Here is a 27,334-nt window from a genome sequence, read left to right as displayed (position 1 = left end):
TTTATTTAATATATTTAATATATTTGAAATAATATTATTGTAAATTTCTCTTTTTTATATTTATTTATATTGATTTTTATTTTTATTACAAATTGAATATCTATATATTAATTGAATATCTGATCTTAATAATTATTCTCTTATATATTTTTATTTGCTATGGAAATTAAATTTGATTTTTATTACTTATAATTTAGCTTTATTTTTTTAAAATTTATTTTTATTTAAAAATAAATATCTATTTTCTTAGCTTTATTTCTTTTTAATTTATTAATTTTTTATTTTATTTTATCTAAATTCTTTTTAATTTATTTTATTTAAAATTAAGTATTTTTTTTTAAATGCAGATTAAAAAGATTAAAAAGATTAAAAAGAAAACAAATATAAACTAAATAAATAAAAACTTCGTAAATTAAAGTCATAATTAAAAAGATATAATAAATAAGCAATAATAAAAGAAATTAAATAAATAATAAAAGATAATAGATAATTATAAAACAAAAAGAAATTTCCAATATAATTATTCGATTTTGGATCAAATTTGGATCAAATTTAGATCAAATTTCTCTTTATTATTATATACAAAACAAAAATAATTAAATTTGATTTTTATTCGGCATATATATATTTATTGTATATATATAATAAACAATAAATTTCGTAACAATCTATGAGACTTCTTAATAATTACATAATTAATAATTACATAAGTTTTAATGTTTATAGTAGTTAATGTATCAATCTATCAAACTAACATATTACGATATGCCAAATTTTATTATTATTATTATTACTAATGCAAAAATAAGAATAACTTTTTATTTTCATTTCGTATTATGAAAAATAAATAATGATAATATAAATAATATAAAACAATTGCGAAAATCTGGTTAACACCTTATGTTAGTTTTTTTTTTATATCAAATAAATAAAAACATTAAAAAATCATAGTTACTATATACACAATGCACTATGTGAATTTTAATAAAAAAAATATTATATATGCAATTTGTAATGTAACAAGTGGAATATCTGTTGCATTTCACCAATTTAAGTGTTACGAAATACCAGACTTGGCAGATTTCCAATTGGCATCTTGTCTAAAATTACGGAATTTATAGCATACTACCTCTTCAAATCCTTCTTATTTGTGATTTTTTTTAAGTTTGTCAGTCGATCATGAGTATTTTTCGATATTCGATAAAAACCTATTTCCATTAGCAATAATATATATATATAATATATATAAAATATATATTAAATAATAATTATATATATTCGTTATAAAAAAATATATATATATATATTTTTTTTTTTCAATATTTTCATTTCAATTTTTGATGAACAAAAAATAAATTTCAAATAATATATTATAAATTCATTTATTAAATTTATATTATGTTTATTTTTAAAACAATGTATTATATATGAATATAAAACATAAATTTGTGAATTATATAATCAATTCGATGAAACATATGTTCGACTGAATGTAATTGAAAAAAATTACGTACGCAATATTATGTATATAACTATATTTCATTGCCTTTTTGGAAGTATTCAAATTTTTTCAAATATAATTTAAATATTTAGAATCGAAAATGAGATAAATTAACGAGATAAATTAAACGAGATAAATTATATAAAAAATAAATTTATATATGATGATTATGTCATAATAAAAATTAATCAATTATTTAATCATAAATGAGTTACAGAATAGGCTTATCTATCATCTGGTAGAACTTCATGTTACATATTCTGAAAAAAAATGTACATTAATTATTCAAGAATTATTCGGTTTAATTATGAAGTTAATAAAATCATTAAAAGTAATGTTTATGTTTTGTTACATTTGTTATATAAATATTTATGTTTGAGACATTGAATATTAAATATTTATATTTAATATTTTTTATAACGAGTAAGTATTTATATATATTTAAGTTTTGTTGAGGTTAGAATTGCTGTTATATTTTTGTTATTAATAAATATATATATTTAATAATATATTAAATAATAATTATATAAATTTAAGTTTTAATGAAGTTAAAAGTTATATTATCAGAATATATATATATATATATATATATATATATATTATATATAAATATTTTTAATGATGTGTATATTCACAATCTAGTTTATCTATTATTTTACTTATTTATTATTTATTATATTTTATATTATAATTTACTTATTTATTAATTAAATATTTAAAAGGAACAATTTAATAAATCCTATAATTTTTTTCTTATTTTGAATTAAATGAGTAAAATTTATTTTCTATTTTTTATTATATTATATTAATTTTAAGATTAAATTAAAAAATATTTTCTTCGATATTAAATTTAAATAGTTTATTTGATAAAATTTTTTAAAAAATATTATTAAAAACATTAATATTTAAAAATTTTGTAATGAACTTGAGTGCGAACCTATATTCATAATTTTGATAAATATGTATATTATTATATTGAATATATGTATATTGTATATTGAATATAAATAAAAATACGGTTTTTAAACTGTGTTTGATTATAAATGATATTATTATATATTGTTAGAATAATCTTTAATTTATATTCTTTACAATTTATAGAGTTTACTTTACAAAGTTTATAGAGTTTACTTATTTCTTTAAAAAAAGATTGAGAGATATAATAATGTTTATAGTTATTTCTAAATATTTGATCATATTATCATAATATAATATGCATATATTTATTTTTATTCAGATAGATTTATTCAGATAGATAGTCCTGATAATTAATATTGATCTTCTGTTGTCTATAATAATGAGTCCATATATGAATCATAAAAATTTATCTTATAAAATTATATTCATTATATCTATAAATTTAAAATCCAACAAATGAAAATTACATACGATAAACTATTGATTTTTCATTTTTTAATTTAATGTTTCTGATAATTGGGTTTAACTTTTTTGTGATTAAAATTTCATTATGCTGCTCTAAATTTATAATATTTGTTATAATATTTGTTTGTATTATTTAATATTTGTATATATAATATTTGTTTGTAAAATCTTTTTGATTTAAGTTGTTTTTTGTATATATAATATTCAATTCAAAAGTTTTTTAATTCAGAAGTTTTTTAATTCAATTTTAATTCAGTTAGAATTCATTATTATAATTCATGCATATTAAAGCACTAACAGTAAATAGGTGAAATTATCAAGTTGTATCTAATAACAAAATTAAAGAAATATTAATCAAATATTTAGATTTTTGGATTAAAAACTCAAAGGAATTTTTAAAAACTCCCTAAAAAATATTAAAGCTTAAATTATAAATAATTCAATTATTTATAATATAAATAATATTTTTATTAATATAATATAATATAATATTTTTTATTAATATAATATAATATAAATAATATTTTTAATATTTTGTTATTATTATATTTATAATATAAATATAATACTAATAATTCAAGATTTATAATTGAGACAAATATATATTATAATTGAGAATATCAAAAAATGATATTTACATTTTATAAAATTATATTATAGAAAATATGGATATAATTCTTAATTTTTAATTTATTCGTAAAATCTAATGTACAATTGTCATGAAAATCTTAAATGTTAAAACATTATATTTCAAGAAAATTCATTTAAATTCGAAAATTTTGATTTTAATTAAAATTTATCATTTAGATTATAATAATATATCATATTTAGAGCATAATGGATTACATAATAATATAATCGATTACATATAACATAATCGTATCTTAATAATTCAAATCTTTATAATTCATAAACTTTTATTAAGATTATAACTTCATTTCTTTTCGCTCTGCTATAAAAATTTCTATATATTATTTCTAAATCGAAATAAACTTTATTTTAATTTAAATTATTTATCATATGTTCAGATATATTTTTTATCTCTAACTTCAGTTCAGAATAGGAATCTTTATAAGTTTACCTCTATAAATCGAACTTTTATTATAATTTTTATGGAATTTGAAATTTATAGCTCAAAATTATAACATAACAAAATATATCAATCAATCATATCATGGAATTTGAAATTTATAGCTAAAATTATAATATAATAAAATATAAAAAATTAATTATTATTCAATTTATTTTTTTTTTCAATATGTTCACTGTCCCATATATTGTTGTTTTGTTTTGCGACATATGATATACATACTATTGATTCATAACATGTCTTAATTATCATTTTTGATACAATGATTTGATCAATATTAAATATATCTTATGCAAAAAGATATGTAAATATATAATTATTAATATTACATTTTGATATATTTTGATATATTTTGATATAGGAGTTAATATTGATTAAATTTTGATACATAGAACGTATTTATGTGTTAATAAGTCAACAGTATATCATATGTGTCATGCATTATATCTGATAATTTTTAATACAATTTTTACATAACTCTATGTAAAATAGAAAATAAAATCTCTTGCTCAATTTATATTTCAAAATATTTCAAAATATAATATAAAATTTTATAAGATACTTTTTCTTGTTTATGTTATTTTATATCTTATAATTTTCTTATTATTTTCTTTAAAAAAATACAATTAATATATAATTGGATAAACAAAATATGATATGAATTTAATTTTTTTTTATCCAAAAGATTTTATATTAATTAAAGATGTTTTTCTTTATTAGAGGATCATTTTTCTTTATTAATTTTCTGTATTGATTATCCATGAAATTATTTCCATGTTCGTTTTATTTTATCGTTATTTCGTTGTTTAGTTTTCTTTACTCGAATATAAAACCATGCAGCTATATCGAAAACTATCAATACTATGAAAGTTCTAATCATTCCAAAAATTACTGTTAAAATTATATCTTTCTGTTCCATGTTAAATTCTTTGAAAAAAAAAATTTAGAAAAAGAAATTTCAAATAGATAAACATTTACATTTAAATATTATGTTTTTTTAATTTCTTCCCCTCTTAAATACATATTTAAAAATGAATTTCGTTATTACGCTAATATTTATCGAATGTGTTTTATATAACGAATTATAAATTATATGATATAAATATATATAATATAAATTAAAATTATATATATATAATATATATAATTATATATATATAGTTAATATTCATTTCAATATATATACATGAAAAACTTGGTATAATTACAAAATTAAGTGAAAATGGTAAAAATAGTTAATAAAATTTATTCAAATATATTGTTATATGATTAAATTTTATTTCTTACATATTTTATAGTATATAAAATATATCATTTAATTAGTAATTAATTATAAATGGATATTACAAATAATTTAAAATTAATGATTAATATTATGTTTTGTTATAATTATATATTATAAAAATATATATACTTTTATTTTTTATTATTTTATTACAGTATTTATAATGTTTATAAATCTTTATTAAAATTTTCAAATGTGTACCTTAAATTACTAAAAAAATTAATTACAATTAATTATTACAAATTTAATTTTTTTTGGATTCTTTTTTTTTTTTTAATTATTAAAATTTTAATTCTATGGATCATTATCATGAAAAATTCCTTATACTTATCCTTTTTTTAAAGCTTCTTCAAAATTTATATTTATTATATTGATCTATCTATTGATATTTCTAATTTCATTAAGTAAATCTAATGATTCAGTTTTTTTTTTCAAAAAATTTTAATAAATTTAATTATATATATAAATAATTTCTTTGTCCTTTCCAAATATCTTTTATTATTAATTATTGTGATTCAAATTCGATTCAAAATTGATACTAGAATCTTCTATCAGAGTGATAACAAAATTGCAAATTTGAAAAATCCATCTATAATTAATTTTATTTAATAAATTAATTTATTCTACGTTATTAGTTTTAATTGCTAATTAAAATATCTATATTAATATTATAAAAATATATTAAAAATAAAACTTAATCATATAATATTAATTTGATTTTGATTAAATCTTGATACTTAATCAAATTTATTTTCATCATTTAATTTCATTCTTGATTTATTTATTATGTTAATAATTAAATTTTAGTTAAATTATGTATTATAGGAAACAGTTCCAATCATTTGATGTTCATATATATTTTATCAAGAATATTATTTCAAATAATTTTTTTCTTAATTTACTACATTTACATGTTAGACTAAGTAAGTCCAAATTCAACATAATATAAACTCATCAACCCACCAATTTACCTGAATATAGTTATTTACACATTTGCTGATATTCGTTTACGAATGTTTCATATAGTGTTTATAATAATTATTTATTATATAAAATTATAATTGACAACATTCTTTAACTGAAAAAAACTAAGAACAAATAATAACTGAACATTGATACATATAATACATATAATACATGTAAATTATGTTTATGTATTAGCTTAATATATAAAGATAACATTAATTTTCAAAATATTTGTCAAAAATTATTGCACAAATTATTTACTACATTGCATTCATATGTAATGTGATCGCTAATTATTTTTTATTTCTACAGTGATCAATGTTCAAAATATATAACATTATATATAACGATAAATAAATTAATTAAAAAGTTATTTTTTTATAGATTTTGATAGAATTGAAGTATAATTGCAATATATAGTATATACAATACCCCAATACCCCAAAATTCAATAAATACTAAGTAATTATTGTAATTTCAATCGTTTTATTGTCTTATATTTTATTTTTCCATTTCGCGGATTCAAAGAATTTATAAATTTATAAAATTTATAGAATATGTAATAATATTTTGCTATTAATAAAATAGTAATATTTATTTATTATATATTTTAGATATCAGTTATCATGATATATTTATGCATATAAGGAATTGACAGATATATTATCACAAATATATTCAAATAAGCAAAATTTAATATAATATTATTACAATTTTTTTAAAAATTTTTTACAAATATTTAAAAAACTGTAAAATTATCGTCAATTAAGTTATAAGACAAAATTATTAAAATGATGTTTTTAATAACATATTAAAATCAAAAAAAATGCTCTCTCTATAATGCATAATTATCAAAATTTGTATTAACAAAATAAAAAGAAAGTGAGATCTCTGATGATGAAGATTCTGTCTTTATTATGCATTGTTGCACTCTATTTTCATTTTAGTTCATCTAAGTTGCTTTCAATTGCTTAATAAATACTCAATTATTTTTGTATATCAACTTTTATATGATTTTTAGAATTAATCTTCTAAAAGTATTTCACTATATTAACACTTTGTATTATTAATAAATTAATAAATTATAATAATAATTCTAGAAAAGACTATGTAATGTGCACTTTATCGATCTTAAAAATATATATATATTCTCTTCGCTTTTATATAGATTTTCTGTTTTTTATACTGAAAGGAAGTTTTTCATCGAGGACAAACCAGAAATAAATAATGGCGATTAATTTTTTTATTATTTTGATTCATAGAACAAAACAAGATAACTCTATCAAACGAATATTTTATATACAAAAATAATAAAATTTATTTTATTTGATTTCGAATTCGAGTAATTTAATTTTTTAAGAATTAATCGATTATTGTTGCAACAATATTATATCATTTTTTCGATTATAATTAACTATAATTATAATTATAATTATAATTATATATATTATAATATATTATAAACTAATCAATATTAACAACTTTTTTTATTCTTTTCTTTTTCTTTTATCAACTTTTTTTTCTATGTATTTTGTTTCTTTTCTAATCTCAGTTTTCTTTTATTTATATTTTTTTTATATTCATTTATTTCTATTAAAAATGATAGATTAGAAATCTTAAAATCTTTAAAAAAAGCTATATATATATAATCTCCGTGAATTGGAAGTCGTATGGCAAATTACGAACCGCATATTTTAGACAAACTGTGATAGTAGTATTAGCCATGTGTTGCCGACTAAATACGAACAAATCTATTTCAAAGAAAATGTGTTGAATATATTTATTTATTCATTATGTTTGTGTTATAATTCATTATGATAATTCAATATATAATCAATATTATATATACATTGATTTCATGATTAATTAATATTTTTTAATAATTCGTTAACAAAAATAACATAATGAAAATTTTTGTTAAGGAAAATATTGCTCGAAATTACTCAAGAATCTCCAATTAACGGGTGTTGAAAATAATGGATATATTTTTGAAGTCCTCTACAATTTTATATCAGAATTCAAAATAATCATCATTAATATTAATTTTTAATTACAATTATTCTCTTTAGATATGAATTCCATAATAACGATGATCAATATTTAACATAGCGCAAGCAAACTCATTAAATTTAATTAATAATAATTATTATATTAATAATAACAATATCTAGTTTACTGAATAAAAAAAGAGATATAATGAAAAGAAATGAGATAAACTAATTTCTAAATAATTTATTTATTTATTAATTTATTTTATATAGAATAAAATATATACAAAATTATAATATAATAATTATTAAATATAAAAATTATAATAATATAATAATTATTTAATTATATAATAAATAATTAACTAAATAAATCGTTCGAAAAACAAATATTGTTTTCATTTATGATTATACAAAATTAAAAAAATTTCAAAAAAAGGGAATATAGTTAACAGCAATAAATATTAAGAATAAAATATATACTCATTGTCTAAAATAATTAAAACAAGTTTCACAATCAATCGAATCCATTTAATTATTACTATAATTATGTGTTAATTAATTGATTTTTCTTCTATTATTTTTCAATATTCAATAGTATTCGATAGTTCATACATTCATTACATACAATTAATTATTGATAAAAATATTCATTATACATTAATATATGCTTCACTTTAATAATCTATATTTATATTATTTATAAAATAAATTTAAATTTAATTTCTTGCTTTCAAAAGTACATTTATTATATTTTATAAATATAAACAATTTATTTAACTAATTTGATATTATTAAAATAATTTAAAAATTAAATGAAATCACAATTTTTTTTGTATCAAAAAAATATTTAAAAATTTATAATAAAACAAATAAAATAACAATTTTTAGAAATTTATAGAAATCAAATATTGATTTTTATATATTCATGATTCTATAATAGATTTTAAGCAGCTTAAATTATTTATTATTAATAATTTATTTTATATTTTATTTTATTCCTATTTTAGATGAATTTATTATTTTTAATGTATATTGCTATTTTTTATCCATTTTAAAATCTAATTGTTTATATCAAAATGGTCATGCAATTATATTAATATTATTATTTATTTAGTTGGATAATTTAAATTTGCTATTTATAAGTTAAAAATACATATTCTTTCAGTTCATAAAAGAAGAAATTGGAGAAGATTGATACATTTTTATATTTCTTATATTAAAAATAAAAAAAAAGTATATGTTTATAAAATGTTTTGTGTATTTATAAATTACATTAAGTTATATGTTTTAAGTAAATTTATTAACCTAAAAATCATATCAGTAAATAAAGTTTTCGTGCTGTAAAATATAAATTTTTTTTTATTTATATAAGATTTTTATCATTATGTATTGATTTTTAGAAATTAATTTTATATGAAAATATACTCGATATTACATATATCAATTCTCATTTTTATTTGTTTAAGATTAAATATTAGAATTATCGTTTTAAAATTTTATGTTTGAAATAATCAAGGGAAATTTGATAGATTATATTATATGTCTTTAAAATAATTTATGTAATTATATAATCTATAATTGCGATATTTAGTTAGATATTTTTCAATAAATAAGTTATAATGGAAAATTTGTATATTTTAATAGATATTGTTTTGATCTTTTAAAGTCTAAAACTTATCAAATAAATTTGCCTGATGATATATTAAAAATGCTATATTGAAAATTATTAATGGAAGTAAATGAATAAAAATAATTAATTTAAAATAAAGTAATTAAAATCAATAAAATAACATATTATCTAGATATATAATTAAATATAAAAATATCAAAAATACAGTTTATTATCATAACAATTTCATAATATTTACAAATGATAATGATATAATCATAAATATTTACAAATGAAGAAGAAAAATTATTAATATAAGATTTTGAGAATGATATAAATAAATATTGAGAATATAAATGAAAATGAAGATGTACCTTACATTTATTGTAATTCTTTATATTTATATAAAGTCATATATGAAATCAAATGAGCATTGGATTTAGTATCAAATATATTCCAAATGGTGCCATACACGATGTATTATATGTAATATTTCATTGAAATTTATATGAAATAAACTATTTTGTTTTTATGTCTCATATCTTCTATAATTATGAGTCAACTCTCCCGTAAATGGGGAAGCTTGAGATATTTTATATCATTTATGAAAAAACATTTTTTAAATACATTTTTTTGCTTTTATTAAAGAATAGAATGTCGAATGTATAATAATAATAAACGTATATAATAATAAAAATATATAATTTAATAAATAAACAAAAAGATCATTAAAATATTATTTAGTTTCTTTTATACAATCTTTTTCTTCAAAAATATATTCCTTTCTACCAATCTCCCATATGTGAATCAATAGATTTTTCATTTTTTGAATACTTACATACAATATTGCGTTAAATATATAATAATGCGTTTAAGAATAAATTATGTTATTTTATAACGGATATAAATAACAAAAATAAAATATATTGATTTATTATATTAAAAATAAAAAAAAATCTTTTGATTTATTATCTAAACATTATATTTACAAGATCAAAGAAATCTATTTTTTTATTTAATTTATAAATGTAATTAGATATATTGCAAATTTATTAAACTAAATTAACGAGTATTTTACTCATTGCATACAATTACATTTTCATGCAAACAATTGAATGGATAAAAAACAATAAACATTAAAGAAAAATGATAAATTCATCTAAAATAAAATATAGGAATAAAATATAGAATAAATTGTTAAAATAACAAAAAATAATTTTTAATACCTTACGTTGTTTAAAATCTATTATAAAAGCAAGAAAAATATCAAAATTTATTTAATTTTTATAAAAAATTTTAAATTTTTAAAATATCGAAATATTTTTGTGATGCGAAAAATAATTATGATTTTTCCTTAATTTTTATATGATTTTATTATATCAAGTTAGTTAAATAAATTAGTAATATTTGTAAATTGTACAATAAATCTCTTTTGAAAGAAACAAATTTAAATTTATAATTAACATAGATGTAAATCATTGAAGTAAAATAATCTAAATATTTAAATAAAGTTAATATTTGAATATTTTTGTAAGTAATTCTAGACACACACACACACACACACACATATAAAATTTTCATTTGATTTCTTGAGAAATAAATTTATTCAAGTTTCTTATATGAAATAGTAAGCGATGCTCCAAATATATAAAAAGTGTAAAACGCCTAAAAAATATAAAAAATTAGACGGCTTTAATATTCAATTTAAGTATTAAAAATGAAATAGTATTTATAATTGATTTTTTAAAAATTTCAAAAGCCTTAAAATTAAATCAAACTTTAACAAAACTTTCTTTTATTCGAAAAGCATGTCAATTTACTATTACATAACGAGTCTTCTTATAAATCGTAATATATTAAAATAATTTTTGGATGTAGTACATTTCATAGCCAAACGAGCTATAATTTTGAAGAAAGCAGAGAAAAGGAGAGAAGGAATCTTGAATTTTAGTTTCGGGTTTTTATTCATTTCCAAGATATTATAAAAAATTTTTAATATAATATATGTATAAAATTCTATGTATAGATATATATCTATGATAACATGATGCGATTGCTTATTTATTATTTTTATAAATATACCGTAAAGGATAGTATCCAAAATGTAATGAATAATGACAACCATCCAAAAATATATAATGAATAGGAATTTATTATGAATTATAACAATAATTATCCAGAATGATATTGATATTCATTGTACTTCGATCATTATAATTTCAATTACCTAAGGATTGTTTTATACTTTACTTTTACATTTCGCAAATTCGAAGAATTTGATGGAATGGAATACCTAAGTTCGGCATCCGGATCTTTGAGATCATTTTAAACTTATTTTAAACATGATTATTATTAATACTTGTCTAGTATTATCATATTAATTAATAATAATAATGTTATTATATTAATATATTATTATATTATTTATATATAGTATTAATATGTATATTATATATTAATATTTATTATATTATTATTATAAAATCAAATTAATAATCGAAGTCAATCGAAACGTTTGATATTCATTTACCATACGCTCATAATATTCATTTTCTATTATTTCGATTTTATATAAACTTTCTTTTATATTGAAGTAAATTATAACTTTTTTTTTATCAATATTAAAATTATAAGTATAAGTATAAAATTATAAGTATTTTAATATATGAAATATAAATATTATAATTGCTAGAAGTATCATAAATATTCGAAAAATTAACAAGTTATATATACCGAGACATCAATTGCGGTTTTTATTTTTATTTTGACGATATATCATCGATCTTTATTGATATATGATATCTTATCCATATAGTATATAATATTGTAAATACTTAATTTTATTTACGTAATGTTACAAATATTCAATCAAAAATATTTAAACGATAGTAACTTGAGAGAAAATTTTTTAAGAAATCTTTTTCATAAAAATAATTCAAATTTTATAATTCATTATCGCTTTATATAAAACGATAATGAGATAAATATAATTATGTATATCTATAACGATAATGAGATAAATATAATTATATATATCTATAACATATATTTGTATAGTAACGTTGACTGATATTAGATATAAAATATTGCAATAATTTAGATATCATTCGTGATTATTGTTTAATAGATTTATTTAACAAATTTTTTATTATTATTTTATAAATATTATTACTCACTTTCGTTCATAAAAGCTTGTTTGTTTATTTTCGTATATTGCCAATCATATATTTAATAATACAATTTAAAATATGCACAAATAAGATTATACACTCGTATATATTACGATTTAATCGTATATATTACGATTTAATCGTATATATTACGATTAAAATAAAAGTATAACAAAATTATTGAATAAATAATTATAATATATTAATATGAAACAAAAAATAAACTCATTTTGAACTATTGAATCGAAGATTTCGTTTTGTTATGTTACGATAATTTATGGATAATATTACAACATCAATTTCAATCATTTTCTATCTTTTTATAAATGAAATTTATGGTAATAAAAATCCTCATCGATTTTTAATGATATATTGTAGAAATCAATATTAAAAAATTTCTTTTTGTATGCTATCATTATTCATCTAAAAGTTATATTGTTAAATATTTTAAACATCTACTAGATATTTTAATTTTATTATAATCCTCGAGGAAATAAATTTTTTATTATTATCTATTCTTGCTTGCTTCCTTCATATGTTTATATTAAAAAAAAATGATACTTATATGTATAGTTGCATGTATAGAATATAATATAAGAAAAATTCTATGTAATAATAATCTTTTTTTTTTTTAAATATCTCAAAAATTGAAGTTAACATGCAAAAGAAAAAGTTGTTCAAAATATTGATTTCTATAACATATCCAAAAATCATCGAAATTAATGAGAATCCTCTTATTTTGAATAATTTTGAATATTGAATAATTTGAATAAATAATATCTATTATTTTGAATAATCCCTTTTTTATAGAAAATAATGCTGCATCTATTATTGCAATAAAATTTATATATATATATATATTTCATAATTATATTCTATTTAAGAAATTAAAATTGTTCTTTAGATTGTCTCTACATCTATCTTTAAAAAACTAATGTAAGATTTTATGATTCCTAAAATTATTTAACTTTTATTTAAAATACTTTATATCATATAATTTTGTCATTAGTTTGGCAAATATTCAAATGGATCGTTTTAAATGGAAATAATTTGTACATATATAAAATTTTGGTTTTATATTAATAATTTATTGTTATGAAATAAAAAATATGTGTATAACTTTTTCTCAATTTATATTTATTATATATTATTACAATTTCTTATTTTATTTTTTTTAAATGTGAAACAGAAGTCAATGTCTCATTTTTCACTGATAAAAAATATATTTATAACATATCATGATCTTCGTAATCATATAAAAAATTGAAATTTTTTTTATCCTATCTTTATTTTTTTTTAAATATTCTTATCTTTAATCCTATATATATATATAAATATCGTATCTTTAATTCTTTTTGAAATATTCGACTATATTCAAATAAAATAAATATATACATATATATATATATATATATATATATATATATATATATATTATATATGTATCGAAAGTAGAATGAAACTAAAATTTTATCGAAGAATATGTTCTAACATATAGATAACTTCCTACGATACAGATTTTCATCTTTCTTTTCATTGCTTTTTTTAATTTTACATTTATTTTTTTATATACATTCTACTTTGAAGTCTAAACATTTATAATTTTTAACGATCTAGCATATAATTAATTATTACAAAATACATATAGCAATTACAAAATGAAAAAATGATAAAATAGATTAAATAGATTAACTAATGAGAGAAAGAGAGAGAGAGAGAGAGAAGAAGAAGAAGAAGAAGAAGAAGAAGAAGAAAAAAGAAACGATAGTCTTGAAAAATAGAAAAAAAATATTTTTTATCTCTTCTAAATTCTAAACGCACAATAAGCTTAAGAAATACTTTTTTCAACATAACAAGAATAATTGATTAGATTTTATCACGTTTATATTCATCATAAATATCTATTAAACTTTCAATGATGATATTCATAATTAGTATTCTTTCTTTTAATCAATGTTCAATAAAATTCTTATGTCATATGTCATTAAATAAAATTCTTACATATGTAAAAATCACTAATCACAAAAATTAACAAAAAGAAAAATGATTATGAACCGAAATTTTTAATAAATCAAAAAATAAATTTTAAAAAAGATTGAAATGAATAAGAAAGAAATAAAAGCGTAAAAAAAATATTTTGTATTTCATCCAAAAACAGAAGAAATAAAAAATAAAAAAATTGTTGAAGATACCATAAAAAAAAACATTCAAAAAAATAAAACGGATTAAAAAAAAAGAAAAGAGAGACAAGATTGAATTGGTTTAGAGACAGAAAAGAAGAAAATAAAAGAGAAAAAAAGAAATATAAAAAAAAAGAAACAACAATTAAAACAATGGAGAAATAATCGAAAAAAAAGAAAATTAATCTTTGATACTGATCATTAATTTGAAAAACAAGAAAAAGATTAAGATATAAAAAAAACAATAACTGCGTGATAGATAGTGTCACGACGCACTGCTGCTTCGTGACTGCTAATCTCGCCGACGCAACGTCAGTTTTCTACCCATACGACCTTTTTGTGCTTTAAATCACTCCCACTTTTTCAATTATAATACACTTCGCGAAATTCAACATTCTAAGATATACCTTATCCATAATATCTCTAACACATAATTCATGTTTTTTTTAAACTTCTCTCTTAGTTACATTTTTTAGCTTAATTTCATTATTCTTTTTTTTTTTTCTAATTTTTTCTCATCGTCAAATCTCGCGAATAATTCATGTTAATTTAGTTTCTTTCGAAACTATTTTCATGTAGATGTTCATGTATCTACATATAATAAAATTTATTAATATTTTTTCAAAAAATTAAAATCAAAACCAAACATTACAGAAAAATCAGAATTTTATCTTAATTTTATCTTAATTTTATCTTAATAACAATAATATAAAATTAATTTTATCTTAAAATTTCCAATTTTTCTTATATTTCAACACTTTTATCGAACATAGAAAAAAATAATCAGTGAAAAAGAAAAGTTAAAATAAAAAAATTTTTTATTTTATCGTATAATATAGAAAATTATATCCTTATATATCTTTTATAATAGAAATAATATATCATTCTGATTATTTATATTATTCATAATAAAATTCTATTCTATGTAGACTTAATGTAATGTAAGGATAATTAATTCTCTTTGATCTTAATAAGTTTGAAAGATATTGTAAAAAACATTATTTTGAATAACATTTTTTTTATATAAATTATTTTTTTTTATATAATTGGATTTATTATCGATCTTAGTTTAGTAACTGTAGTTTGCAAAATTATGAATAAATTTCTTGATTTTTAAAATTTATTTTTATATAAAGTTTTTTAAGATTTTCTTTATGATATATAATTGACAAATTATTAAAAAAATGCAAAGCGATTGGATCCCCAATTGGAGTTCATAAATTGATTTGTTACGAATATATGATATTATAGGAACAGATTCAATAGTTTTTAAAATTTTTATAATTAAACTTTTCTCGTTACAATAAAATTTTAATTATACAATTAAACAAAACAATTTTAATTATATATTATATTTATTTTAATATATTATTTAATTTTAATTTCAATATATATATATATATATTATATCATTATAATATCATTATATATATATATATATATATTTATAATGATATTAAAATTATATGTTTTTGATTAAAGTTCAATTTCTTCTCGATGTTTTATCAATTTCTTTTGAATAGTTTTTTTCAATTAAATTATTTTTATTATATATTTATATATTATATATTATTATATATATATATATATATAATATGTAAAAATATATATATATAAAATATTGTTATATGTACAAACACATATTTAATTTTAAATAAATTATAATACATTATTTTGATTTATTAAAAAATCTTAATTTTATTTCATACAAAATATATAAATTAATTGATTGACAAATTGAAAATCTTCATCGAATTTACAAGTTTGATTATAATTATGTAACTGGAGAGAAATTTTGGAAAATAATAAAATAATTCATTGATATAAAGTATAATTAAAACATAAAATCTAAAACATAAATCTTAATAGTTTATAGAAACAATAAAATGAAATAAAATAAGTAAAGTTCAGCAAAATTGTAAAAATCTAAGATCCCAATTTGATAAATATTATTATTGTACGTAAAGATCTAATATTTTTTTTCTATAATATATATTATTTTTCAGCTTTTTTATGTATAATAATAAATTTTATGTATAATAAAATTTTATGTATAATAAAGTCTTATGTATGAAGTCTTTTAAGAAATCGAAATAATATATTTAAAATTAATTTAAAATAATATGCGTTTATATATTTATTATTATTATATTTATTATTATTATATATATATATTTATTATTATTATATATATGACAAAGTATAATAAATAAAAATAATATCATTGAAAAAAATTATTTATTGAAAAAAAATTGAATCTAACTAACAATGTATAACTAACTATCTTAACTAACAATGTATAACTTTAATATTTTATCACTACAAAGATATATAGTATTTAAAATTGTATTTTACAATTGTATTTTCAATTATAAAAATCTTAAAAACTATTAAATATTTTATAATATTATATATTCGTAAACATTAATAAATAAAATTTCAGAGATTTAAGGTCTTGTATTTTTCTTATAAGATTAATATCATTGTCATTGTTTTTTCAATCATTGTAATTTTTGATTATTTGCAGTTTTATTGATTTGCAGAAACTTATTATGAACGAATGGAATGAATATGAACAAATATTAAGTATAATGATATTAATTTAGTTATTATATCTATAATATAATAATGTACATATAATCTGTTGAAAAATAGTATACTCTCTAAATAATATACTCTTTATTACTATAAAAATATATGTATATATAAACAGAATTCAATGTACCAGAAGTTTTTTGCAAATCGAAAACTAAAGCCAATTGCCGATTATAGGCAAAGATTACTCAAAATGATGCAACATATTTCAAAATTATTAAAATTGATAAAAAGGAAACTAAATTGATGAGATTCATCTATTAATTATTTTAATTATCTATTAATTATCTAGTAATTATTAAATTTAGAAAAAAATACTAAATTAAAAACATTTTATAAAATCGGTGCAATTTATTAGAAATATTAGAAACATAAAATAAAAAATATAAGATATTTCATTTTATTGCTTAAAGTGAAAATTTTTTCTTTTGTATTATATATTTCACAGATTTAATACATGTATTTATATATATATATGTTTTTATATTTTTTATTTATTTCCATTATTGAACATTCAAATTTCAATATTTAATAAATAAAAAGTTACGAATAGTTTAAGAATCATAATAATATTGTGTTATTATTAGTTATATATATATTTTTTCATACACATATAATATACTTCAGAGATTTGAATACCAAATATAACTTATTAAAATTATATAAAATTATCATTATGTCATTTTCAAATATAAAATCGCGGAATAAAGAATTGCAATACGAAAAATATTTATTATCAATTGATATAATTATTAATTTTGAATTGTTTTATTAATCTATGAAACACATGCAAATTTATCAAATAATTATCATAATTAACATTTTTAGAAAAGATTGAGCAAATAACTTCTCAATTTGAGAAAACAAAAAAAATGAAAATAAAAAACTGTTCTTTTCACTAATTTAAATTTTAAATAATTTAATTGTTAAATTTATTATATTTTAAGATTTTATATTTTATATTTAATATATTACAATAAATTTTTCATAGCAAATCATTTATTTGTGACTAATCGAAGCGAAACAGCTAATTCATTTAATTATTATTGCATTGGAATAAGTTATTATTAAGAAATAAAAAATTTTTTAATAAAATATTTCATTTTTTTAAAGAAATAAAATACAAATTTTATTTATTTTATTATATTATATTTTATTATATTTTATTATATTATTTTTTAATAACAAAAATATAGTATTTTTTAAAAAAGCAAACCAATATAATAAGTATAAACATAATCTTTAATATAATAATATAATAATCTTGTTTTATATTTTATTAATAATAATTTAATAATTGCAAAAATAATTAATAAAAGATAAAATAAAATAAAAATATAAGAAAATAAAATGAAATGAAAAGACAAAGTTTAAAATTTTTTAATTGTTAAAAAATGCAGAATAATTTATATTATATAATTTATATAAAAATATTTGCTATAAAAATAAATTATTAACATCATACATGTTTCAAATCACAATAACAAATGAATAAGTTTTCGCATAATTTATAGAAATATTTTACTTATTACAATATTTTTAAATGTCATTTAATATTATGATTTGATCATAAATGTAAAAAATTAACTTTAAATAATCAAAATAGATAAAAAAATAATCAAAAAATATTTATCTTTATTATATTTTATCCTATATTTATAATTGTATATTTATCTATATATTAGACTCTTATATAAAATTTATTATATTATTCTCGCAAATACCATTAAAATGAATAACAAAATGACGCGATCGATTCATACATCGATAATAATTGAAAGTGTGATAATTATTTTCATTTTGAAAATATAGCTATCAGAACATCTTACTGTCAGAATTCTTAATCTTAATCTCATATATTTTAATTATTTTAATAAAATAATAGATTAAACACTGAGTTTTCATTAAAATTTCATTATTTTAAAAGCCATCAATAATATATATCCCAACTTAATATATTTTAATTATATATATAAATCTTATAATGAAATGAAATGATAATTATATTGCGTTTACAATAATAATAAAAAAAAATAATAAAAAAAATAATAATACGATGGAATTAATGCAATATTGGTCGTATTTTCAAAAAAAATAAAAATATTTCGATTATTGTATTTGGATTAGAAGGAACGAACAGTAAATCTAAACTTTATCTTCGATTATTTAATATTTCCGAGATATTAATTAAAAGATTTTGATATAGTATATTGAATTCTATTTATACAAGTATCAGCATAATGCGACTATTTATGCGATTATTTTTATAGATATGACGATCTGCAAATCTTGATAATTTATTTGAAATAAGAAAATTCTCATCGATTTTGATTATTTTTTAATCTGTTGTGGAATTCAATATTTTAAATAATTTTTTCCTTTGCATATTATCACCAGTCTAATTTTCGAGATATTTGAAAAAAAAATTATTACTATTTCATTTTATAAAATTTTTTTTTATTGTATATTCTATATACAATGATAGATAAAAATATAAGCTTGTCTATTAAAACAAAATAACTTTTTTAAAAATTTTTTTAAAATTGGATAAAAATAATTTGAATTGTTTTGGAAAATTAGAAAAATTAGTTTACTAGATAATGTGTAAATAAAATTTTAGAAAAATTTATATAGCATATATATATATAGTATTATAAATGTTTCAAGATGGAGTGGGAATTCAACAATTCAGAATAGGAATAAGAATCGTTTGAAAATTTCTCCCACTATTCAAGTATTGCTCCATATCATACAATCGCAAAAGTAAATAATAGATAGTAATTTCAGTAAGTCTTCTTGCGGTACGAATATAAATGCAAGATAAGTAAAGAATATCATCAGTACATAAGACGTGTCATTCATTGCGGAATATTTTTTTAATAATGGTAAAATCTTATTATAATATTATAATTTGTTTTATTTTTAAATCGTTGACAGATATCATAAATATCGAATGTATTTAATTTTATAATTATATTAATTTTGCTATTTTATTTCATTAAAAATATGTTATATATATAATACGTAATATACTTGTGGAATATGTTTCAAAAATTGAAAAAATCTAGACGTCAAAAACATAAAAGTTAACACAAAAATATCAATTAAAATTTATTTATTATAACTTTATATTATGAAATATAATTATATAAAAAAGTAGAGTGAGACCGTTCTAATTCTATTACAAATGATTTTTTCACTTAGTCTTCTCTTTTCATCAAATATAATTAAAAATATATATTGCTATAACTATACTGCAGATTTTATGCATTTATGTAAAATTTAAATATATAAAATAAAAAATATAAGATAATTAAATCTATAGAATAAAAAAAGTATAAAATATTCGAAATATAGTATTAGTCATTATGATATTTTAGAAATTATGATATTTAAGAAAAAGATAAATCTTTCTTTAAGCTTCATTTTTTACTCATAAAAATTTGATTTTACATAAATATTTTTAGTAATATTTGTACTTAATAAACTAATATTTCTATATATTTTTCCAACTTTTATGTTTATTTTGACTTTAAAACTCTTCAAAGATGTTTCAGAAATATCCATAATATAATATAATATATTTATAGATCATTATTTATATGCAAAAAAGAAATAAGTATATTATAGTAATAAAAAATATTTAAGTGGAAAATTAAAAACAATTTAAAAATTTAAAGTTATAAAGAACTGCTAAAATTCTTAATTTTGATATATTAAAATAAAAAATGACAATTGACTTACATAAATATTATAACATATATATTTTTTTTATGTTTTAAATGTTCTATTATAATTTTATTTTAAATTTTCCTTTTTAGATTTATTAAAAACAATGAAAAGATCAAACATGCATGGAAAATTGAACGTATTCGGATTATTATTGATTCTCGTGCAATTTTCATATCAGGTAAACTATAAATTTTTATATAAGTAAACAGGATGATTACACAAAATAAAATTTTTATGAACATGACAGAAAAAAAATTTAATTAATTAAGAATTAAATTAAAAATTTCTTTATCAAATATCATAATTCATATTTTGTACTTCTTTGCATATCATATACATTTTGTTAACTTTTAAATTTTATAAATATATAAATATTCGTAATCTAATTATATAGCTATATAATAATGTACGTATATTTATTATATTATATATATTATTCGAAAATTAATTCATATGATAAATAAATTATTCGTATAAGAATGTTAATATATTCATAATATATTTTTAAAAAGTTAATTTTAGAGATTAAAACAAACACAAAAATTAATATATGATAAATAAATAATAAATTAATTATAAAATTAATGATAAAGCTTAGGCTTATTTATTAAGTTATAAGTAATTTTCATTAAATAAAATGAGACAGAAATAACAATAAGAGAAAAACAACAATATAATAAAGATAGAACTGTTTCAATTTATTTCCGTCTTATTCCAGTTTTAAAAAAACTTTAGTTAATAAAATTATAATTAATTATATTAATTAATTACTTAACTATTAATATATAATAATTAAATTATTAGTTAATTATTTATTAAGATTAATTATTATTTTATTTAATTATTTACTTAATTATTATTATTATTATGATTAATTATACTTTAATAAATAAATTTCAAGATATTTTTCTATATCAATTTTTGTATTTGTTTTATAATCTTTAAAATCAGGATTATCTAAAAATGCCCCACAAATATAAATACATTAATATTCTATATATATGAAAAAGGTGAATATACAGAACTCAACGGATTACTATACTGCAGCTGTGGTAGAATTTACACCAACTTATGTCAAAGATAATGGCCCATTAACATTGTCAAAAAATACAGATGCATATATCGAATATATTGAAAAAGCAAGTAAACAGGTAAGCTCAACTGATTATTAATTTATCTATTATACTTTCGAACAGTTTACTTTTTTAATGCTTTTTTGTCCTATATTATTTTTTTTTCAAGATTCTGTGTTTATGTTAATATTTTGTCAGTTAATATATTATTTTCATTCTTAGATATCATATTGTTTTCAATAACAAAACTAAATTTAATTAAATTTTGCATTGAGAAGATTTAGAGAGGATTTTTACATATTCGGAATTATCATTACATTTTCGAGTTTTTACCATTGCAGAACTTTCTCCTGAATTCTATGTATTATAGTTTTAAATAAATATTTGTTAAGTTGCAGGGTATAATATAATTTGCTTTTATAACATTCTGATCAAAAATTTTACAGAATGCTGATATTATCGTTTTTCCGGAAGATGGATTGACATCACTTCATATGCCTAATAGATCACATATGGATTCTTGGACAACATTAGTTCCTTCCATTCATGATAATTATGTTCCTTGTACAGATACAAATATCGATGTCAGCGAAGTAAATACTTTATATATTCACATTTAACAAACAATTTCGTCTCAATCTCTATTTTTCTTTATTTAATGTTTATATTCATAGACATTAAAAAGATTATCATGTGCTGCAAAACAAAATCGCATTTACGTAGTAATAAACATCGCTGAAAAACGACTTAACAATGATGAATGTTTTTCGAATCTTACATGGCATTATCATAACACTAATGTCGTGTTTGATCGAATGGGAAAGATAATTGCTAGGTAATTATATTTCAAAATCAATTTTATAACAATTTCTTTATTCTTTATCTTCATATACAGATATCGCAAAGTAAATCTTTATATGGAAAAACAATTCGATAAAACCGAGATACCAGAAATTGTAACTTTTGATACTGATTTTGGAGTGAAATTTGGTACCTTTATATGTTTTGATATATTATTTTCGGTACCAGCTTTAAATTTAACAAGAACATTAGGAATTTCAAATATTATATTTACCACTGCCTGGTTTTCGGAAGTACCATTTTTAACTGGTATTTTTATTTTTTTCACTCTGCATATTATTTATTTTAAAATGACTAAATATTATTTTTCATTTGTATTTTTTTTTCAGCCGTTCAAACTCAATTCGGATGGTCTTTTGCTGAGAACGTAAATTTACTCGCGGCTGGATATCATCAACCAAATATAGGAACTCTGGGAAGTGGTATTTATTTAGGTAATAATGTTATGTATTAATATTATTTTTTCATTTATAAGAAACAATTTGTCATCACCATTATCATTATTTTCAATGCAAATAATTTTTTGATATTTTTTTAGGTCGTAATGGATTAATCAACGCTACTATGTTTAGTAATCCCAAATATCGTCTTTTAATATCTCAAGTTCCAAAATCAACTAAACCCAGAGAAATTGAAAAGAGACAAATAGTACAAAAATTAAGAAAAGAAAAAAAGGAAAATCAAAGAATAAAAAAATATATTACACGCTATAAAACATTCGACTTTTACAAGCCAAAGAAAGGAAATATTCTTAATTCGATAAAATTATTACATGATAATGTTACATCATTTGAATCTGTTCTGTTTAATAAGTCGATAATTCAAAGTATTTGTTATCGTAATTTTTGTTGCGATTTTGAAGCTCATATTGATACTATTAATTTACCATCGATTCATTATCGTGCAGTAGTTTTTGATAATGTTCGATTATATGGTAAAGAAGTAGAAGCTGGTGTTCGTCTATGTGCTTTGATTCAATGTTCCAATGATTCAATTCACTCTTGTGGTTTCATTGGTCAATCTAATATAACTTTTTTTGCTTTAAGCATTACGGCACGATTTAATGATTATTCAAAAATTTTGGTAATGCCTAGTGTACTCAATTCCTCACTCCTTCCTTTCGAACAATGGTCATATATTGAACATACATATGGGAAACAAACAAATGTAACTATTGTTTTAAACGAACCAACACAAAATATTGTTACTTTTGGTATATATGCTAGAGATTTTGAAAAAGACAAATAGTAATTAAATTAATTTTAACAATTAAATTTATTATTTTTTTTTTGTTTGAAATTTTTTCTTTTCAAAGTAATGTTTCTATAAAAATAGTATGCAATGTTATGAAGATATGTATTATATATAATATGTTTCAACTTTGTTATAAAATGATTATTTGTATTGATACACAAAAATAGCAGAGAGATGAATTATTTGGTCAAAAAAATAAAAAAGATTTTTTTTTAAGTCACATTTTTCGAGATTTTTAATTAATTAATTTTTTTAGAATTATATGTTATATCAATATCGTTATAATGTGGTAGTTAAATTTAACGACTTTTAATAATTATGACATAATCTTAATATGAAAAATATAAAAATATGTCTAATAAATGCAAATAATAAAACAATTATAATTTATTGAAAAAAAACTTACTGCAATATGTTCAAAATTACTTTACAAAATTCATTAACTTTTAGAGTATTTTAGATATTACAAAAGCACAATTTTTCGAATATTTTTCTTCATGTCATATATTGTATTTCATTAAAAAACTTTTTCTTTAAAATCTCATTGAAAAAAGAGTTATAAGAATAATATCAAGAGAATGTAAAAAGATTCCGATTTTCTCTTTCTATCCCTTCCATCTATCCAGATATGAAATATTATACTATGTACAAGCATAATATAATTATACATTATCTTGTTGAAATCACATATTCAAATGCAATATTAATGAAACATCTTCTAATAACATCAACAATATATTAATTAAAAAATTTATGTGAAAATCATTATTAAGTATTGTATCTAAAAAGTGTGATACATTCAATGTCCAACAATTTTAAAACTACATACACATAGGATTTACTGCAGATTAAAAATGCATATTATGATTATTTACAGCTTCAATATTATAAAATGTAATTTTATCTGAAAAAAGAATTTTTTAAAAATCATTCTAATTTTTTTTATCCAATTACAAAAATTGACTTTCTAGATAAAATGTAGTGATAAAAAGTTTTGAAAAAACGAAAGATGCTTTTCTTCGACAATACATAATATTATAGTATGTATTGTCTTATGTATGGTCTTATTTTATTTAATTATAGATGTGACTAATTTTGCATTTCTATTTTTGAATATATTAAAGTATTAAAATCAATCAATCAAGTAGTATTTTTTTCAAAGGATTTGTTATCAATCACAAATAGTGCCACATATTTATGGCAAACTTTTTGTTATTTTTTTTCTTCTTTCTCTTTTTTTTTCTTTTAATTTCTTTTTTTTTTTTTTGTGATGCAGTCGCAATCTCGATTATTTCAAAAAACAAATATAAATCACAATATGAAAACATAACAAAACACTAAACAAAACGCAATTGAAAACGCAAACGAATTATTTACATGTTAATAGGTAATGATTAATAGAAAACTAAACACAAATGTCATTATCTTTTCTATCGATTTTTTCTCGATTTCCAATCGAAAACTACTTAAATGCGAGTGCATTGACATTTTATTTAAAATATCGGTATGCACATACTGATTTACCAAAACCAGACTTTCAAGAATATCGTCGAAAATCTCTTCTTAATTCAAATATATCGGCTAAACGAAGTACTGATGAACGAAGAACAGCAAATTATGCTGCATCTTTCGGTATGTTTTCATAAATATTTTGGTTTAATGAAAAACATAATGAAACAAAAAATTTTTTTCTTTCATTGACGAAAGAATAATAAAAAAAAATAATATATTTTTATATTACAATTAGTGGCAGGTGTCGCAGCACTTTATGGGTTAAAATCTCACATATTACATTACATATTTTTTCTTGCTCCATCACGAGGTATTTTGGCGGAAGCACAAATTGAAATTAGTTTACGAGATATACCGGTAGGAAAAGTATCAATATTTAAATGGCAAGGAAAGCCGATTTTCGTTTATCATCGGTAAAAAATCATGTATAAAGATTATTTTCATTAATTATTTATTTTGATAGTGTTTCAATTTTCAAAATATTCGAAAAATTTTTAGCTCTCAATCCATTATAGACCAAGAAAGATTAGTAAACATTGCAGAATTAAGAGATCCTGAAAGCGATAACGAAAGAGCTAAGCGACCTGAATGGTTAATTGTCATTGGTATTTGCACACATCTTGGTTGTGTGCCAATTCCTAATGCCGGTATAATACGTGGTGGATTTTATTGTCCATGTCATGCATCTCACTTTGATGCAGCTGGACGTATACGTAGAGGACCAGCACCTACCAACTTAGAAATACCTGAATATAAATTTCTCACCGATGATACTATTCTTATTGGCTAACTACCGTACTTGATATTTATCATTGTTCTATTAATTTAATACTTTTTTTTTATTCTATTTAATATAATATTAATCTTTATTATTTATTTCTATAAAAATGAAACTATTTCTTTTTTTTTCTTATTATTTCTATAATTTTTTACATATTATTATTATTATTAATTATTAATATCATCGCAATATTTGTTAATTATTATCTTCGTTGTCTTAAAAAAATATATAAATAAATAAAAATATATAGATGGCGCTAAAGCCACACTTCGACCATTTTATGTTTGATAATTTTCGATTGTTGGTTAGTATTTGGTTACTTTATATGTTACATAATTCAATTTTTTCATT

General features: G+C 17.9%; 2 protein-coding genes across 3 annotated transcripts; both read left to right on the top strand.

Moving 5' to 3' along the window:
- The first annotated feature begins 1,736 nt into the window (after window positions 1-1,736).
- On the top strand, window positions 1,737-24,910 carry LOC107994030 (vanin-like protein 1). Of its 2 annotated transcripts, none has more exons than XM_062074400.1 (8): window positions 1,737-1,924; window positions 21,592-21,680; window positions 22,513-22,653; window positions 23,022-23,168; window positions 23,250-23,410; window positions 23,471-23,685; window positions 23,766-23,870; window positions 23,975-24,910. In XM_062074400.1, exons 1-8 carry the CDS (start codon window positions 1,873-1,875, stop codon window positions 24,682-24,684), a joined length of 1,620 nt encoding a protein of 539 aa, XP_061930384.1. In that variant the 5' UTR covers window positions 1,737-1,872; the 3' UTR covers window positions 24,685-24,910. The 2 variants fall into 2 exon arrangements, with proteins under 2 accessions (XP_061930384.1, XP_016906245.1); XM_017050756.3 differs by lacking the exon at window positions 1,737-1,924 and adding an exon at window positions 20,516-20,655.
- A 1,113-nt stretch (window positions 24,911-26,023) lies between these two features.
- LOC107994032 (cytochrome b-c1 complex subunit Rieske, mitochondrial-like) lies at window positions 26,024-27,250 on the top strand. The gene is made up of 3 exons (XM_017050760.3): window positions 26,024-26,322; window positions 26,438-26,615; window positions 26,701-27,250. Exons 1-3 carry the CDS (start codon window positions 26,106-26,108, stop codon window positions 26,990-26,992), a joined length of 687 nt encoding a protein of 228 aa, XP_016906249.1. The 5' UTR covers window positions 26,024-26,105; the 3' UTR covers window positions 26,993-27,250.
- The last annotated feature ends 84 nt before the right edge of the window (window positions 27,251-27,334 follow it).

This window comes from Apis cerana, linkage group LG1, assembly GCF_029169275.1.
Source record: "Apis cerana isolate GH-2021 linkage group LG1, AcerK_1.0, whole genome shotgun sequence".
Classification (NCBI taxonomy): domain Eukaryota; kingdom Metazoa; phylum Arthropoda; class Insecta; order Hymenoptera; family Apidae; genus Apis; species Apis cerana.
This window is presented reverse-complemented; position numbering and strand designations above follow the sequence as displayed.